Source organism: Neocloeon triangulifer, unplaced genomic scaffold (assembly GCF_031216515.1).
Source record: "Neocloeon triangulifer isolate White Clay Creek 2 clone unplaced genomic scaffold, ASM3121651v1 ptg000012l, whole genome shotgun sequence".
NCBI classification, from domain to species: Eukaryota; Metazoa; Arthropoda; class Insecta; order Ephemeroptera; family Baetidae; genus Neocloeon; species Neocloeon triangulifer.
The window spans coordinates 10,286,952-10,306,761 of NW_026775554.1; the positions used below are offsets into that span (position 1 = coordinate 10,286,952).

Genomic DNA, 19,810 nt, shown 5'->3' on the forward strand with positions numbered 1-19,810 from the left:
TCATTGCTGATTTCAAGTTGAAAGTTGTAGAGTCATACTAAATAAAAAGCTATATTCCTTCATAAGTTCAATGTTAATTTATTATCAGTTGCGCATCCAATAAACCGTTTCTTTTGTTTTACCATCGGACGCTCATTTCTGAGCGTAGACTTTTTTAATGGACCCTGGGCCCAATATTGAAGAAAGCGCCTTTTGTGTTTTCAGCAGATTTAGGCTTCCTAACAAACTATCGATATTTTTATTCTTTGATATTTCTTTATCAATATTACATACTTGCTATTTTAAACAACAACACTTGACATTATATAGCGTCTAAAATACATTTTATCCATTTTTTTTTTATTTTTTATTTGCCATAAATCTTTTTCTCAGCATGTTCAGGGAATTCATTAAACACTCTAAGGCTCTTTTCCCACTTAATTGTCTTATTTCACCAATGTGAAACAATTTTCTGTGGGAAAACGTCAGCAGCAAAATATACTTATTTCACTTTTAGTACTTGTACTCAAAAAAACATAAAGTTACAGCATATATATCTCAGATTACTTTTGCACTGGCGCATTTTTTTTTAATTCTCTTTTCACAGCATCCATACTTTCTTTCTCTCTTTCTTTTGCATAATTATTCGTTTATCAGAGTGAACGATTCAAGCGTCCTCGCGCACTGATTGCACCGCTCAGCTGACAGGGGCTCCCGACGGGCCTTCTTCTCGGAGGGCGCGCTCCAGCCAGTCGGTTTCTCCTTCCTCAGAGTCCGAGTTTTCTGGCTTGAGCACCTCCAGCGTGTCCGAGAGCAGCAGTTGGTTGTATGTACGACGGCGGTGCTTCACAGGGGGTGTCCTGAATGAGGATAAATATCCAAAATTAGTTGAAATACAACACTCGGTAGAATTGGGTTCAAGCCATAGACAAAGAAAAACACTTAAAATATTTACTTTTGAGCATCGTTGAAAATTAAATTAGTGATAATGTAATGAAATATATTTCATATATATTTTTTTTAAATATTCACAAACTCTATAAATTTGATATGTAAAAAAATATATTTTTTCCAATGGAGGGGACATAAAAACTTTCAAAATTTGGCATTGAAGATCAGATTTATTTAGAAAATAATTTCTAGTCCAAAAATTGAAAAACCAATAGTTAAATTTAACTAATAAATAACGATATTTTAAATTCTCCCTATACAAAACCCAAAATTAATAGTTGCTTGTTGAAAATCTTAAACATTTTCCAAACTTTTTATTTTTAGTGTCTTATTTTATTTTTAATCCTCAAAGTTTCAAAATCTTTTGAAACGAGTCATGATTAAACCAATAAGTCTGTTCTTAAAGATGGTGTCACTTTTAAAATCTTCCGCCCGCTGCTTGTTAATTATCAATGGCCCAATGTGGGTCAGCGTGTTTTGCTTTGATTAAATTTGGTTTATTTTTGAGCATCGCTTAAATATAGACCGGCCGAGGCACTACGACCGACAGAACGAAAACCAGAATGCATCTGAAAAAATAAAACTGCGCAAACAAAACTCGTGCGAGGAAAATAAACAGGCGTAAAGTAGGACTACCTGCTAGTAATTGGAATAGTAAACAGGGTACACTAATATTTGCCTTCGAGAGGGGAGAAGCGTGTTAAGCGCAGTAAATCTTTCACGCGCGTAAACAATGGAAAAAATTATTCAAGTAAGCTTCCGCTTTTTTGGGGATCCGCCTTTGTAATTAGGCCGGTATGACGATGAACGTCATGAGAGAGCTTTGCACGAAAAATTTGCGGCCAAAAACACGATTCCGCTAATGGAAGCGCCACCTGCCTGCGTTTCAGTTGTAAACTTTGCGCAAAAGCACTCGGCGTTCATGACAAAGAGCAATTATTTGAGCCATTAAATAAGTTCTCGCATGCACGATCGGTTGCATAAATTACTCATTTTAAAATAAGTACAATGCATGCGATGGAATATTTTATGCTGGATCATTCGCGCGGGCGGTTTTGATTAGCGGCCAGCCGTTGTTGCGCAGGGTTGGGATACGGAGAAATCGCGTAATTGACGATAATTAACGTGAGGCTATCGCCACTGAAATAGCCAGCAAGAGCGCGCTTGCTCATGTGACCGACAAACAAACTCTCGCGCTGGGTCATTTGGCGCCCGCGCTTATTAGCTCGCTTAGCACATTTCCCTCTTCAAATATTTAACTCGAGGATTATTTATCGGACACATACGTAGAGCGAGAGGACTATCAGCGTCACAATATTTTTCGCGATTTATGAGTGCGGCCTTCACACATTCTCACTGTTTAATTGAGAAATCCACAACCAGATGCAAATTAGTTTATTGACACCTCAAGCGAAACAAATCATTTAACCTCTTAAAGTGTGAAAGCGGCGGCCACCACGGCCAGCACAGAGGCCACGATGGTTGTGGTCGCACTCGAGGCCGAATTGGTGTCCTGGGAAATCCAATCCTGGTACATGTAGGACTTGGCGCCGACTGCCGCCCGGACTAGCCGGAAGTTGGGCTCCTCCAGGTTCAGCTTGCGCTGCAGGAGAGCCTGCAGTCTGTTGGCCACCAGCCAAAGGTTGTCTGAAGCGTCAAAGGCGAATGTGTCCGGCCATTGCAGCACTTCCTTGTCCTACGTTTGAGAAAAACAAAATTAGAAATTTAAAAATACATTAACAATGAATTTCAGGAGTTAATATTTTGCAAATAGTAAAATAATATTAAGATTTATTTAAAAAGTTTCATATTCTCTTTGTATTTAATTCATAATTTTAACTCATAACTATAAATAATAATTGATAAAATTAAATAAATACAAGCCTGCTAAAGATTTTTTTATGCAATATAAGTAAAAAAATTGATAAATATACATAATATTTTAACTTTTTACCTCAAATACAACTTCCTCCCTAAAGGAATTTCTGGTGTCCCAGGTGCCGACTGATTGCTTTCCAAGCAGCCCAAAGTACATGACGCCCTTATTGTCCATGGACATGCCTCTGGAGGGCGCAGATTTACTTCCGACAGTCTTCACAGTCAACTCCTCACTTCCAGCCCTCAGTTCAGACACCGGCACCGAGTACACGTCGGTGGAGCTGAGAGTGCTGAAGTAGAGGAAGGTCCTGTCCTTGAGGGGTGAAAGGGCGAGTCCGCTGACGCCCAGGTCGCGTCCCAGGGGCAGAGGCTCGTGTTCGGGAGTCGCCGGCTTCATGGACGGATGCTGCACACGCCACGACTTCTTTTTGTTCAGGCTGAAGGCCACGATGTGTCCAGAGGCATCCGAAATGTACGCCAGCCAATCGTCGGACGTCTTGTCCAGGACGAGATCGGACAGGAGACTCGAGTTTCGTGATACAACGTCGTCGGGGAATTCGTAGGACATTTGAATGGAATTGTTGTTGTTTAGGTCGATGATCAGCAACTTGGCAGGGCATTTGTTGAACTCGGGTCGGCGCAGGTTCATGCGCATGAAAAGGCGGCCAGCGTCCACTACCCACAGGCGGCCATGGGAGTCCACCTCCAGGCCCATCACGTTTTGCAGGGCTGTGCAGTTTCCAATGGTCTAGAGAGAAGGAGTTTTGCAATGAAAAACTTAAAATATTACATTTTTTTTTTAAAATTTAATTTTTGCTTCAAATTGATTTTGCTGACGCAGTGAATTTGCAAGAATTTAACAAAACATTTCAACTTTTTTTCTGGATATGTATTGATAATTTTTGAGACAGTCTAGCTGTCATTATATAATTATTCATTAAATTATGTATAAAATTACTGAAACGCACCAAAAAAGTTAATAATTTTTCGGATTCAAGAAATTTAATACATATGAACTTTTTTGAAATGCATGTTTATGCAAATTAAACACATTCGCTTATTTTTTACCATTTTAAGGTGTATTAATCCACGCCTTTGAAACGGTTTTTATAAAAGGCCCCTTCTTTGAGCAGCTATTTCTCCTGTACGGCCACTCCTCTATTTCTTGTCTTTGTCACCTTTGTGCCTTTTTATATACCGACATATACTTTTTAAGCATAGCACAGACGCTTCACTAACTTTCCAGGTTTGACGATACATTCATATCTTATTCCCATTTCATTAACATTTTCTTTTAATTACAAATTAAATATTTACGTCCTCTTAAAAATTTTAGTCTGAGATAATTATTAGTCAAAACGCTTCTATTTCTTTCGCAGCGGCTATGATTATGATAGAGAATATTAGTATACAATTATACATAGATATTGGTGGAGTCTCGAATATTATTTTACCTTAATAAAATCAGCAAATGATTTGACCTGAAAGTTCAAGGTCTGCAAGTGAGCAGCTTTGATTATTTTTGTGCGTGTAGAAACCATTTATTTAATGTGGCGATTGTTCATCCCAGATCATCCAAACGATTTGTTTACTTTGACCCTTTGTTCTTGTCAGCAATTAAATTAACAATGAACATAAGTGAGAATTTAACATTTTCTGAAAAAGAGCCAGCTAAAATTTAAACGCTTGCAAATTCAAAGACTTTTTATTTTCGGTTTGAAGCATTTGATTTGAATGTAACTGTCAGAAGCACGGAAGCAATTATTGATTTTTCCTTGTAGCTATGATTTTTTTGATATACCTGCATTTCCCACGACGGGAAGGGGTGCAGTTTGGGGGAGGCAGACGCTGCGTAGATGGACGGCAGCCAGTTGAGGGTGGACGGCACCCCCTGCAGGTGTCGGGGCACGCTGATGAAGACCCTGGAGCCGAGGACGGCGAGCGCCCCTGGCGCGTTGTGCTCGGGCTGGTAGCGTCCGAGGCTGAGGGCCTGCGCCTTGCCGCCGTCCGTCTGCCACGCGTAGTCCAGCTTGAACCACTCGTACACGACGGTGAAGTTGACGGGCGTCGAGAGGGCCGTCGGGAAGGCCCCGAAGACCAAAATCGTCGTCAAACACCAAAACATCTCGGACGACGCCAAAAGCCAAACTGACTGCGAGCGAGTGACGGAGCGCGCGACTCGGAAAACTGGCTCCGAAGAACGGCGGCGCAGCAGCGGGGGCAGGAGGGGAGGCACGCGGTCCGAGAGGCCGCAGGTATATCAACTCAGGGATTACCTTCTCCACCTGACGCACGGGCAACGGTCATGCTTTTGATGGGAGAAATTAAAAAGCGAGGATGGCAGCGCAGGTGGATTTTTTTTGGTTCGCAGGTTGAAAGTGAATCTCCCCCTTTCCGAGGGGCCTTTTCCTTTCAAGTTGAATTGGTTGGCAGGATTAATTCACCTACAGGTGGAAGGAATTTCGGTCGTTTCCATTCACTTTACGACCGAAACGTGCCGCGCCTTCCTAAATTTGGCATTACAAACGTAGAATCGGAGTAAGGAATTCACTTGTAATTAATTCAAATTGCAACAAAAGTTTCTTCAACTCCTTCAACTGATAATTAAAAATAAAGTATTTAAAACTGTACTTCCCAATTTTTTTTTAAAAGTTTCAATATTTCAATATATTAAAATGCTGTAAGTTTCACAAATAAATTTATAAGAAGAGAAATGATTACGCTTGCAAGAACAATATGGGGGTGATTAAAAAACCTAGGGCTATTGTTGGACAATGGCTATATTTATGCCTACAAAACATTTTTACGATGTTAAAACTTGCCAAAAAGGTCGATATAAATGTTGCCGTTGCCTCAGGATAGCTCAAGGGCTTTTAGGGCTTACCATTAATATATTGTTTGATAAAATAAAAAAAATCTCAGTTTCAGGTCCTTAAATTGTCAATGAAAAGTAGAAAGGATTTTTTATCGCTGTCTGCGCCAATAATTTTTAAGAAGTATTTTGATCAGCATAATAATTAATAAGCACATTAATTTTATCCCCCACACCCATTTCTTTAGCAATTTTAAATAATGGATAGTTCTTGACAAAAAATTTTTGCAACTTATTCATTAATTAATTTTAAAATTTAACACTATTGTAAAGAGAATGTATATATAATTTTTTTTCTCTTCAACTCTTTTCAATTTATTTAAATATTATTAATTTATATTTTATATTCCATAATACAGTGATTTTCTAAGATTTCTTTTCTCTCTGCAGGCAATTAAATTTTACTGAATTGGGTTCTCAAAATTTTATAGCTCTGTTAGTCTCTTTCCTAACAAGTACAATTGCAGGAACCGTCGACTCATTTCCCCAGTTTAAGTGCCGAAAAAACGGAGGCCCCCGCAAACGAATATAAGCTGCGCGCTTTTTTATTACACCCCAAGTTGACCGAAGTGTAAAATAGAGAACCAACCGCGGAGCAACTCGCACGGAATTAAAACGCAGCAGCAAAATGAGTGCATCTGGCGTGAAATACGTTTTCATTCCTCGCAGCCTCCCACTGAATAAATGAGCCGCACTCTTTTAAGAGCTCTTACGAAAGATGGAATATAAGGAATATAAAAATATTTTAATGACGAAAACGGCTCAAGAGCATTTGATTTACAACGACACGAGTCTGTAAGCGATTAAAGAGGAGAATTGAGAAACTTTTCCTTTTATACTGAGCAGAGACCAAGACTGATTTGGGCGCCAAAATTTTTCGCGTGTGCCGAATGACAAGATGTTAAGAACGACAGGCTTCACACGGCCGTCTACATTTATTTCGTACTGTCTTTCTTGGGCGTGATCCAGCAAACTAATTTTGTTTTATTATGCAGAAGGAGTAGCAGTTTTATATAGAACCGGTTGCGTGCGGCTCGTCTTCCTAGCTCTTTTATCATTTCGTTGGTTTCGCCATATAAAATTTCAGTGGAAAGTGCAAGTGCTGGAAAATTTGTTCAAAATAAGTTTTCGGTTCTAATGCCGGATTGCGTCACATTTTTGAGCTCTTCTCAAAGGCCTCTCATTGATAATTATCGTCGAAGGAAGGGGCGTGAGCATAAAAAAATAACCAACAACCATTCATCATCGCGCCGAAATAAAATATATATAAGAGAGAGGAATGTGCGCGATGCATTCTGTATACCATTATATATTTTTCTATTCCCCGTAGCGGATGAAAATATGGAAATGAACTCGCGACACGCCTACGTTAGCACAACCGATTAAACTTCCAACAGCAGCTCCGAAAAAAAGCAACAAACTCATATTACTCGTGGAAAAATTGTTCTGAACAAAAGTGGCTAAATTATTAATTATTGCTAATGATCGGACAAAATAACTTATTCGCCAACTAAAATTTAGAAAATATACCTGGAGTTTATTTAATACTTTTGCGTTATTAAATTATTTAGTAATTTATTTTCGTCTCCATAAAGCAGATTTCTATACTGCATACGATTTTTTTACTGCACAATTTTGGACTTTCATTTTTAATCCTTCCTTAATCCGAAGGGATTAACGTTGAAAAAACGGGTGCCCATAAAAGAGGACCCCCTGTGTTGGTTCAAGAAATTGCTTCGGCCACTGCCTCATTCCGGCCGGTGAGCGAGCAGGAAATTGCACCCCCATATATAAATATATCAGCCGCTAAGGCATCTGACCGACTTTCCTCCCCTGGACGTTTGGCGCGCTTTTCCACTCTCTCGTGATGATGATCGCATTATTTTACGCTGCATTGAACAACTCGCATGGCATGCGATTGCTCGGCGCTCAATAAAAAGGTCGTGACCTAATTGAGTTAGGAGGAGGAGAGACGGGCATTATAAAATAATCGCTCGCATGCCACAACCAACACATCATTTCCAGTTCTACTCGTTTACCACTCGGTTAATTACCACCCATTGTTCTTTTTTAATTAAATATGTAGAAAAATGTTGACAACCTTCAAATTGAATAATTTATTGGTGAAATGAGTATTAATTGACGCGATGGCTATTTAAAGGCTTTTTCTATTTTTACCGCTCCACTGTCAACCTCTCTTTAGTAAAAAACGACACTTCTCTTCTGGTCCCGAGTGTTTTGCTGTGTGTATTTATTTTTATTTCGCTGCTTTTGTTTGAAGGCTGCTGGTGTTCAAAGAGTTGCGGCATTATTTATGACGGTGAAATATTTTGCCGGGCGAGCAGCGAAACTCGTATGGGCCAGCGGCGGTTCGGGCCACCCTGATGAGCTGAGTGGGCGCCGTTTAGAAGGTCAATGACCTTTCCGGCGGTGCTGCTCATTTAGTTGAGCGCTTTTGAGTGGAGGGCGCCTCCTTCCGACAACGTTCGAGCGGAACAACGCCCGTCGTTTCACTATGTTAATTTCTTTCGAGTAAAATTTTAAGATTTTTTTTGTATAGAATTTCATAAAATTGTGGCGGGCCGTAGCAATCGGAGGTCGAAGCTGTGGCGCGAGTGCGTCATTCAGACGACCAATCTGTCCTTGTGCGAGTGACATTTTGTGAGGAAACTACGTGTTTTATGGAATTATACCCAAGGGCCTATTTTTAAGACCGGAAAGGTTAATAATGACCATGAAATTTGCCCTAAAAGTTTCAAGAATGACACAATCCGCAAAAAGATCAATACTTACATATATATAATCTCAAATTTATAGGATTGTTTAAAAAATTTGATTTACCCAATTGGGAAATATAAATTATTATGAAATCATAATTTTTTCAAGTGATGCTCAAAAGTAAAAGTAAAAGAAAAACAGCCGGTCCTACCTTCCAGCAATGATGACAGCAAGGGCGGCCACGACAGCGGCCACGGCCGCACTCCAGAGGGTTGGTCTGGCGCCCACAAAGTGGAAGCAGGCGCCGGAGGCAGCGGTGCCAATGGCCAAACCCAAGCGCCAAGACGACGAGCCGAAACCTGAGCCCAGGGAGCGTTCCAAGAGCGCACCACCTGCACCCTGGAGAACGCCCAGGAGGGGTGCTGGCGTGGGTGTGATCAGCAGAGGCGCCAAACCAAACTCAAGGGCCAAAACCAACAGACCAATCGAGGCACCAACTGAAACAAATTTGAATTTTCCCGTTAACTTAAATAATTATGTTTATTTATAAAATAAGGTCAACGTGAAGAAAAGATGGCCCTTTTTCTCAAACGAACCACCTGGAATATTTTTAGCTGGATACTTTTATAAACGAATAATTATCTTTAATTATAATTGTGTATTAGTTTTTAAAATTGCTAAAATGTTTATAATAATCAAAAGCACTTAGAAAATACTTTCTTTTTGGGTCAGGCCAAGACAAAGTGTCTTGTCGGCCTGTGCCCTTATGGAGCTTGCAGAAGGCAAGCTCCAATCCTATATTATTTGGGTATTTATTTTTTTATTTTATTTTATCTTTATTATCATCAATTTAAAATTAGAAGAAACATAATTTAGTTTAAATTTAGGGCCCAAAAAAATTGAATATTTCGCAAAAAAATTTTATTTGTTTTTCTAAGTCAGAAATGTGTATACAACACTGATTATAAATATCACACTAAGTGATGTAAAATTCAAGTCTGAAATTACCTGGATTTGGTGCCGCTCTAGCCCAAGAGAGAACAGGTAGAGCCACAAGACCTTCAGCAGCCATGAATCCGCCAAAAAGCAGTTCATAGTTGAAGGAGAATCCCTCCAGTTCGGCCACGTGCCACAGCATAAAAGTCACTCCAGAGCCAAAGGCTAGACCTGCAAGTCCAGCCGCTAATCCGCGAGCTACGAGGCGCAAAGGGGCTGCGGGGGCAGTGCGTTTGATGGGGGCAGCCAATTTTCCAGGAGGTAGAGGAAGTAGCACCAGAGCAAGAAAGGCGGCCACGCCGTAAGAACCTGCTGATGCTAAAGGGTGCAAAACCTGCAAAGGAAATTACATCCATTTAATTTTGCAAATTATTTTTATCCATTTTAACAAAAAAGCTTTGCAAAACATTTATAAAATTAAATATTAAATTATATTACTTTTGTTCAAAAGAAGTAAGTCTATCATTTTTTTTTAAAATAATGAAATTGTTTGAGAATATATTTTGTTTTATTAAGCAGCAAAAACATAATGTTTAAAAAATGAAAGTTTGCAAATTTCATTATGAATTATTTTTAACTCTAAAAATATAAATAAATACTAATAATTAATTAATTTAATTAATATAATTTAATTTGAATGAATTATGAACCTCTTGGTGGAGTCCCCGAGCAACAAAACAGGGTGCTCCCCACGCCATAGCACCAGCCAGAATTGCAAGGCAGATGGCACCCAGAAGGCGCCCCCAGGCCACGTGCTCGCCACTAAACTCAAGGTGTTCGGCGTCGTCAAGCCTTTGGCGCCAGAGAGCGGCCACGGCCGGCTCAGCCAAACAGGCCAAAGCGGCCGCCAGGCAGCAGAGGACAAATGCTGCTCTGAACACTGGCGAGGTGGGCAGGTGTGGGACGGCCACGACTGAGGCCAATCGACGGCCGCGCCAAGACGAGTCTGGTTCGGCGGCGTAGTCTGCATAGTGGTAGTCGTAAATCGGCGGCCGCCGCTTCGTTTGTGGATCTGCAGAAATAAAATATCTCACAATCAGTAAAATAAAACTTTATGCAACCTGCTTGACGTGGTTGTAAAAATGATTGCATAAATAGGCTGATAGTGTATTTTAGAAGAAAATCATAAAAAAATTACAAGTTGTGTTAATCTTCAATTGCTAAATTATTATCTTCCATTTAGATTATACTCTATTCTATACAAGAAAAGAAAATTTAAAAGCGAAAATTGTACTTTCAAATATAACAACGCTACTAAAGAAAAAGCTGCTCAATTTTTATTCAATTCATATTCATCTGTATTGGACTGGAGGCCATATTTTAATAAAATGTTAACGGATATTTAAATCTTTTGAGCTTTTTAATTTTAAATAAATTGAAATGATTTAGTATCAAGAGATTGTAAACTTCAATCTAACAATTAAATTTTTCTTATTAAGATCAAGAAATTATTACTTATTACCTTGAATAGCAGGCATAGGATAACTCTGCTGACCACCTCCGTAATCATCCTCGTACAACGGTTGCTGATTTTCACTTGCCGGTACAGAGTATGGGGTTGTGTCCACGAAGGGTATGATGGTAGGGGTCGTTGAGGTTGGCAATGTTCTAGCGGTCTCGGTGGCACTGACAGGGGTGGCCTTTGAGGTCAGCGGTCTTTTAGGGACAAAGGTTTTGTAGGTTGGAGGCCGGGAAGACGTAGCTGCCTCGGTGGCCGCCCTGACCATCACCCCATTCACTGGAGGGGGTATTGTAGCGTTCGAATTTGCCAGGCAGTGAGTCACGTCCTGAAATTTTATTGCAAATTAATATATTTTACTAATTTTGAATTGTTAAATACAAAATTTAATGAATTTGAAAAAAAAAATAAGAAAAAGCGGAAGAAAAATTATTTCTGGCAAGAAATTATACAGATGATTTTAAAGGATTTTTTTTTAATAAAAATGAATAAGGACCTGAGGCGTGCCGGAGGGTGGCACAAAGACGAGACAAACGTGAAGGGCAGCTGCAAGAACGAGGCCAAGAACAATGAGGGCCCGGCGGCGGAGGCCGGAGCGCCGCACCGCCAGCAGCCACACGGGCGTCAGGAGCATTTCGACGAGGGCCTGGGCGGCGCAAACGAGACCCGCCTCGAGCGCCGTCAGGCCGAGGTAGCGCAGGAAGACGGGCAGCAGTGGCAGGGCCAGGAACGACCTGCCCACTAGGACGACCGCCAGGAATGCGTTCGTCATCAGACGGGCGCACTCGAACTCGTGCAGCGACGTCCCTATCATCTTGGAAGACCCGCAAAGCCACAGGGTCAAAAGCGGAATGACGCACAGCCTAAGGAACCCGGAACGATTTACAATTAATAAAAATTGCTAAATATAGAAACATGATGCTTTAAAGTATATATATTCTTTTCAAATTATTAGCTAAGTCGAATTAAATTAACAAGTATATCACATGAATTATTATTTGTTTGCTTGTTTAATTTAATCCATAGCAAGTATTCATCATAACATATAATAAATTAATAGGATTTTAATTTTAGCTGAAGTTTTTGTTAATTATATTCGTATTACCTTCAGAGACTTTGATTTCTTGCTGAAATATGTGATGTTTAATTTTATTTACCAATTGAAGCACACAAAGCAAAATGTAAAAAAATCGAAGCACGGCAAGTGCCAACAGTCGCAGTAATAAACAGCATTGATAAATAAATATAAACTTCCGCCACCACCAGCACAATCAGAAATTTAAAACATCTGCGCTCGCAGATAAGCCGGCATAAAGCAACGGTCTCGTGCCGGATTTAACTCAGAATAAATTAATGCACGACATACAAATGATGAAAATCAATTTTTTTTCTTCTGTAGGAGGCAGCAGAAAAAATCAGATATCACCAGATAGTGAAGAATAGAAAAGTTAAACTTGGCAAATACTTTGAAATTAAAAAAAAATTATATATTATACACCTTTAAAAAAATATATAATTATCTCGAATTAAATCAGCAATAGACACATTGAGATACATTATGAAAATCCAGTTTAGACTTTGAATTTTTTTACCGAAACGAGATAGCTTTTTTGTAAGTTAATAGTCATGTGGTCACGACCTTCGGCCTTGAAAAGTGACCCATAATCTACGCCCCCGCAGTCAGTAATACGTGCAGAAAACGAGAGTCAGCTGCGTCGATTTTCCCGGACGAAAAGGGATACTTTTTTCTCTAATTAATAATTATCTACGCTAGCCTAGTGCTTTTGATGACGCGAGGCCTATTTACCTGTCCAAAGGTTGTTCACAAAGCCGCAAAATTAAAAGCACCTGTGGCGACGAGTGGGCCAACAACTGAGCTGCCTGACAACCAGTCGCAGCTTCCGACGGCGTTCGCCATGGGTATCGATCGCAGCCACCCCCACTCCCACCCCCGCGCCGACCGCCCCAGTTCTGTCTGATTCAACTTTTGCCCTTTTCGCTGCTTGCTAAAGTGAATGGGGCGACGATAAGACCAGACGTCTGCTCATTTTCGCTCTCATTTAATATTTTCTTTTATTAACAGAATCTTCATTAAAATTTAACTTTTATTCAAATTATTTTCATTTCAAGGGTTTAGAGTTGGAGAATCATATGGAAACCTGTCGTTTCGTATTTTGCTTATTTCACGCTAAGTATAATCCAAATAAAGTTCATTGACCAGGGAAAGATTATTCCTTTGACTGTAATTTATTTGTATTTTCTGACTACAATTTAAAAACATCACATGAAAATAACTAGTCAACCTTAGCAGTATTTTTTTTTTATGAAATAAAAAAGTTTAAATCGCTTTTTAGGCAGTTTTATTATTTACAATGATAACCGAATCGACAAAAGTTTGGATAAAAAGAATATCTACAGCTTTGTTGGCGACGAGTACATTTATGTTTGCTGCTGTTCTCCTTTTTAAGTTGTTTTGGACACCTCAATCTAAATAATGATGGGTCGGACAACTTCTCAAACTGGGTCTATTGAATTTGGCTGATGGAGAAGAAAATATGAGAAGAGAGAGGGGAGCGATTTGTTTATAGTTTGAGAAGTTTCGAACGCGAATAATTACGATTAAATTTTTTCATCTTTTGTTAATTATTTACAAAAAGCCTTGTTTTTTTTATCTTTAAGATTATATGCAAGTCCTATAACATTAATCTAAATGCAATGAATCCGCCGCTTTCCTTTCGGTTTCTCTCTCTCTTGCTGTTACTTTCAGCAGTCGCGCCATCCCTTAAAAGTTCCAGGCAGACAGAAACAATTTCAACTCCCGAAGGCTGTTCACCTCGTGCAAATTTTGCGTCACCAAAGAACCAAGAAAATTCACGCTTTTGCAGAACCATCAAAACAGAATTCAGAAATCTGAAGTTTAGTAACGGATTTTTCTTCTGACTGAGGCAAACTGGTTGATTAGTAGATTAATAGATTGATTCTCTGCACGACAAAAACGATCAGGAGCACAAGTTAAAATGGGACACTGTTGAATTGGTCAAGTGTAAAAAATAAAATTATATGCAATGCAAAGTCCAAAGAGACAGTCAGTGATGATCGATGATGAAGTTTCACGCGCGCGTTTTTACTCTTCTCACTGTCCATTATCACAAACCAGCAATTAGTGCTAGGATTTGCATTTCAGAGGAACAGAACAATTGTCGCCACTTCCTGTTAGCTGCTGCAACCACCCCAATTGAATATATAATTTCTAAATCCACCCCGTCGAGCGAGCTTTTCCGCTTCCATTCCAATTATTTTCCCACTATGAGTCCGACATGAAAGAGTTTTGTGACTTCAGCTCCTCAAGGTTCTGTATTTGCTGACGGAGGAACAAAATTCTGAAACCATCAATGCAAAAATTAATAAAACCAATCAACGTGGAATCCAAATAATCTACCTTTGTTCTTGCAAAGTTGCTTGAATTTCCGTCTGCCTGACCCTTGAGCGCGCCATTTTAAGTTCAGCGGACACTTTGGTACAATGAAGGCTGCCCAGAATGTATGCTTCGTCATTCAGCTTCTGAGCCTGTGGTTGATTTTTGTTGTTGTTAAGTTTGGAATCAAATATTTTTAACATTTCAACACAAACGCACCTGTTTCTCCACAAGTTCCGCTGGCATACCGCGGACGTGGTTCACGAGGTCATCTCTGTAGAAATTCGCCAAACTGGGCGTGAGGTTCGGACCCTGCGGCCTTAACGCTTGCAGTGTGCTGCTCCCTGATAAACTCTGCAGTGAACTCAGGCTGCTTGGAGGACTGTTAGCTGAAAAATAAAATAAACCAGGTTGTACAACAAAGGAATAAGCAGCTTTTTAAATTTTTTAATATCTACAGGTGGGGCTTCTTTTTGCGACAACAACTATATGAACTATATAATATAATAATATGCAATAAAACTAATAGAAAAACAATGGTTCTTAGCAGAGCAATAAGAAAATTCAGTAATTTCAAACATACTGCAAGTAAATTAATACTGAGATGAATTGATAATTTGGAAATGTGTGTATAAATTATGCATATCAATATGGGTAAAATTTTTAGTATTAAACTTCTTTTTGTACATGTAACTGTATATTTTACAAAGAAATAGTTAGATGTTCCGATAGAGAATGACATAAATCCACAAATAACGAACCTTGCTAGCCTAGCTAGAATGATAGAAATTTGCTATGGAATAATACTATGGAAATACACACAACATTTAGGGATGTTTTTGGCACCAACTGAATAATTTTGGCAAAGTATTCTTCCCTAATTTTTAACTCTTTGATTACAAATATTTTAAATATAATATTTAAATAGATCTCTCAAACGAAGATAGTAGAGAGGGTTGAATTGGATTAAATAAAGAAAGTACACATGGTTAACAAAACTGGTTGTACTTCTATTTAAATTTGTGTATTACTTCAGAGATAAAAAATAGTTATTTGGGGAAGTAACCTCTCTCAAATTTGCGTTTAATATCTTTGTTTTGTGCAAATCAGTAAAAAAAATTCAAATACTTGATAATAATCTCACCTTTTCTAGGGTCCTGGTAGTCCTGTGACTCTGAGTGGGTCGGCGTAGGCGGCCCCTCGGCAGGCGCAGCCCCGCTGCTCGTGTCCACCTTTAGAGGCTGTGGCGCCGATGTTGAAGCAACTCCGACTGCTGACGCTGATGACAGGGCATTGAGGCCATGGTGGTTGTTGGCGTCGAAGCTGGGCTGCTCAAGGGAGACCTGCCGCGAGAGCATCAGAGCCGTCTGAATTGTCTGCAACGCCTTTTGCGGTGACAGCTCCGATTGATCTCCAAGCCCCTTGGAGCCAGCGGCTGTTATTTGTGAGAGCAGTCGTGGCAAACTGGCCAGTGACATCTGCGGTGCGGAGGCTGAGGTGGGTGTCGAAGATGGACTTGCCTGAAGAATACAAGAAATATTCATTATTCAACTGCAAATTCTTTTTTCAAATTAATAAACAGAATGTGATTTAATTAATTTGGGTTTCAGTTGAAAGTAATGAATGGAGAGAAAAAGGGGAATTTAAAAGTAATTTAACTCAAATTAAATAAAAGCTCTTCAGTGGATCTTTATTTTGGGAAAGAATATGAATTAACATTGAATTTTTAGTAAGTATCTTACTAGAATCTAACTAACAAGTTTGAGTTCTGACGAGATCACAAAAGCAATTTGCGCCAGCAATTGTTCGGGTTTTATAAAAGAAAAAAAATCACAATAAAACTATTGTCATTTGAAAAAATTTGCTTTTAGCCTCTTTGTTGCTATTGTTTAACTCAAATAATTAAAAAGAAAAATAAGAAAAAAATTGAAAAGTGAGCAGAAAGATTCAACAACAAGCAGAGGTCTGCTAAAATGCTCAGCATCAAAGTGTGGCTGATCATGGAAATAAAGTTTATAATTCTTTTTTCGGAAGCAAAAAGTAGTCAACTTATGATGGAGAGTAATTGCTAATTTCTTAGAAAATTTTATGGCAAAGAAACTGATTAAAAACTTATGTTTAATCAAATTAATTTCAGAAAGTGCTTTAAAATAAACATTTTCACATAATTCAGAACAATCTAAAGAAAAATAATAATCTGAACATGACTATGATCATGATTTTGCTTATTCAAAGCTTACCAGCTAACCTTTTCTAACTTTTACCCTTACTTCATTGTTGACTAACTGTACAAAGTTTTGTTTTACTAAATACTGTATTCAATTTCTTGTTACTTTTTGCTCCTTTTCAAATTTATATTAGTAACTTTAAAGTTTTAATTGGTTTCTCGATAATAAAATTTAACAAGGATTTTTACTCAATTAAGTAATACGCTGTTTTGTAAGAAGTGCATCACTATGGGAACTAGAACTTACCTGCTGAGGAGCGGGGTGCTGCTTTCCTCCTGGAAAACCCCTTTGAGGGGTTGCTGGGGTGGAGGAGGCCACAGACGATGTCGCATGGTGGCCACCTAATCTTGAATGAGAGTGATGTGGGTGCTCCGAGGCAGCCGTGTTAGGAGTCGTGCGTGAGTACGACGTCTCAGAAGTTGGTGTGCTGTCTCCTGGGGAAATATCCATGTCTTGCGATTCTAAAGATAAAAACTTATCAGCAACTCATTTAGGTAAAATAATTACAATGTTTAGCAAATTTAGTATTATTGATTTTAAGGGAGCCTTCGCAGTAGTCTAATACTTTTAACCCAAGGAAAAATTATTTCTGCAACTAGATAAATAATATGATAAGCAAGAATATACACGAATAGACATAATTAATAAATTAATCCCAACTTATTATCCCTTGCTTTATATTATTATTATTTATTCTTTTCAGTCGATAAAAAAAATTTGAGATTGTATGTTGGTATGAATTTCATTTTAAAAAAGAACTTGCCATCAAGTGTGTGTTTTCTTCTTTCGTGTGACTCATCATCTCTTGAAGATTGGTAGTAATTTTCCCTATCAGACTGGCGACTTGAACTGCTCTTCTGGTCTCTGCTACTGCCGCTACTCCTTGCGTTGGAATGTTTATCATGTGCTACAAAAATAAAATTGTTAAGTAAATCTTTAAGGAAAAATATCCTAAATTTAAATAATTTTTTTTTCAAGAATTAAATGATTGAGTTTACAACAAGACTCAAATCATTGCAATAATTTATTTTATAACCTCGTAAGGAAATTAAAAAATTTTAACAAGTCTAAACATTCATCTTAACACATCACACAATCAGAATACTTTAAGTGAAGGGGGATTTTAAATGGAAATATTATAAATTAAGGGGATTTTAAGCAGCCGCGCTTGCAACAAAATATTTGGATTTCATCATCTTGGCGGACCCGAATTAATTCTGATTTTCCAAAAGGTAACTACTGAAGGGCATAACTTACTTGTCCTACTTGAACTTCTCGAGCTGCTACTATATCCTCTATCCCTGTCAGTGTCTCTCTCCTTGAAACTCCTGCCCCTGTCCCTTTCTCTGTCCAGCCACTCTCGCGGCTTTTCCCACTGAGATACTTCTGTTTTACAATTGTAGTAATACTTTTTGCCTGATGAACTGATGTGTTCCGACCAATCACCCACTCGGGGCCCTCGATCGCGGTCATCACGTTTCTCCTGGCAATCATGAGCTGTAGGTGCTTGTTTTAAATTTACTCTTCTGTCACTCACGTCTGAGCCTCGGTCATGGTTGCTTCTGTATTCAGAATCTCGACTGTCTCTGCTTCTTTTTGGAGATGATCTTGAATCTGGATATAGAAATGACTTTTTGAATGTTTACACAAGCAGTTGCTTGAGGTAACTTTCTTTGTATATTTTAAAAGCATAATCTACATACTTTCCTTGATTAAAAATCCCATATTTATGAATATTTAAAATAAGTGTTATTAAAAATATATATATTTCACACGATAAAATTTCTTTTCTGATAACATTCTTTGCGTATTTAAAATACATAACTACATCTTTTCTTTGATTGCAAAAATTAGCCTCCCATAACTAAGAATGTTTAAAATAAGTGTTTATTGAAAATACAAATTTTATTTCCCAAAAGGGTAAAAAACAAAAATTTTATTTACTGATTGGATATTATATTAAAAGGTAAGAAAAGCAGCTATTCAATTTTTTTAATATAGATTATTAAAAAATATGTTGTTAAAATGAAAAATATTGAATAAAAAATCATTCGATTAACTAGTAGTTAATTTGTATGATTAATTAAATAAAAATTGTGTGTTCTAGAATTTGTTAATAAACTTGCGAAAATGTTGAAGCTTTTTACCTGAATATTTGTCCCTCGAGGATTTATAGTCTCGACTATCTCTCTCCTTGTCCCTGATTTTCTGCAGATAGGAGCTTTTACTTTGATAATTTCTTTCTCTAGGACTTTGTGAATCTGGACTATCAGATCTGTACGAGTTTCCATTAGGGGAGTCCCGCATTCGATCATGCCCATAGGATCTGTCTGATGAGTAGCTTTTAGAACCTCCGTATTTGGAATTCTAAAATAAAAATCGAAACGAAACGTCATGAAGATTGTCTTTGAAGTCAACTATGTGATTGGCAGGTGGACAAAAAAAGTTTTCGTCTTTTTTTCTACATTCGCGTCCAAGTGAGAATTGCTCGAGGCTATCTTGAATTTGAATCCTCCAGGTTAAGGAAACCAAAATAGGCGGGATCAAAATTTGTTTTGTCTAATACTCTTGGGCAACTAGTAAGACTTTTCAGGACAAATTATTTGTGCCGGACAGCTCGTTAATGGGACTAATTGACAAATAAACAATGCGGGGTCGCGACTCTTCGAGCGGTCACTTGTGTCAGTGGACCGGGGCGGGCGGGCGACTAGGGGCAACCTGAAGGCCCCGCATACCTGATACGGATGGGTCTGGTGCTTCTCGAAGTACCTGAAACACAAAACGAGAGTGTAAGCGAACGCTTAAATAGGTGCAGAGGGACTCGGGGGCAAAATTAAAAATTCGTCGACGTCCATTTTCGACGTCGGAACAATGGCGAATGTCGGGGCTTGTGTCAGTGTGCATTTTGGGCGAGCAATTTCGCCGGGCGTACCCATCGTTGATCCTTTGGGGTTTCCTTGCATGCATTACCATCAATGCAAGAATCTTTTAAATGTACTCGGCTCTTATTATGGCGGTGGAAATAATAAAAATTCATAAAAAACAATGGTTCGAGCGAGTCCTCAACAGTCAACTTCCTTCTCGGACGCCATGTCACGATCGTAATGCGCGGAGCCGCGACGAACTAAAATCCAACAAGTGACGAACACAACGCGCGCCACTATTCGAAAACTCGCGCACTCTTTCCTCTCCGACAAATTTTGACTAAATAGCAAAACACGCTGATCAGAGTTAGACCAATACGACGAAAAAAATTAAATTTTGATAACACAAAAATAAATATTATCTTTGGTGACACTTTTGCCACTGTATTA

General features: G+C 38.7%; 2 protein-coding genes across 3 annotated transcripts; both read right to left on the reverse strand.

Moving 5' to 3' along the window:
* Positions 1 to 27: 27 nt before the first annotated feature.
* LOC132198471 (uncharacterized) lies at positions 28 to 12,780 on the reverse strand. Its single transcript, XM_059622552.1, has 7 exons — positions 12,661 to 12,780; positions 11,350 to 11,716; positions 10,857 to 11,181; positions 10,045 to 10,406; positions 9,407 to 9,728; positions 8,610 to 8,895; positions 28 to 839 (listed from the first exon to the last, which is right to left on the reverse strand). Exons 2-7 carry the CDS (start codon positions 11,665 to 11,667, stop codon positions 677 to 679), a joined length of 1,776 nt encoding a protein of 591 aa, XP_059478535.1. The 5' UTR covers positions 11,668 to 11,716; positions 12,661 to 12,780; the 3' UTR covers positions 28 to 676.
* A 416-nt stretch (positions 12,781 to 13,196) lies between these two features.
* Positions 13,197 to 19,608, reverse strand: LOC132196942 (WW domain-containing adapter protein with coiled-coil homolog). Of its 2 annotated transcripts, XM_059619910.1 has the most exons (11): positions 19,429 to 19,608; positions 19,232 to 19,265; positions 18,644 to 18,863; positions 18,034 to 18,110; positions 17,754 to 17,979; positions 17,260 to 17,403; positions 16,743 to 16,957; positions 15,413 to 15,788; positions 14,488 to 14,657; positions 14,293 to 14,420; positions 13,197 to 14,233 (listed from the first exon to the last, which is right to left on the reverse strand). In XM_059619910.1, the coding sequence occupies exons 1-11, from the start codon at positions 19,467 to 19,469 to the stop codon at positions 14,158 to 14,160; spliced, it is 1,707 nt and encodes a 568-aa protein (XP_059475893.1). In that variant the 5' UTR covers positions 19,470 to 19,608; the 3' UTR covers positions 13,197 to 14,157. The 2 variants fall into 2 exon arrangements, with proteins under 2 accessions (XP_059475893.1, XP_059475892.1); XM_059619909.1 differs by having other exon boundaries at positions 17,754 to 18,110.
* Positions 19,609 to 19,810: the final 202 nt, after the last annotated feature.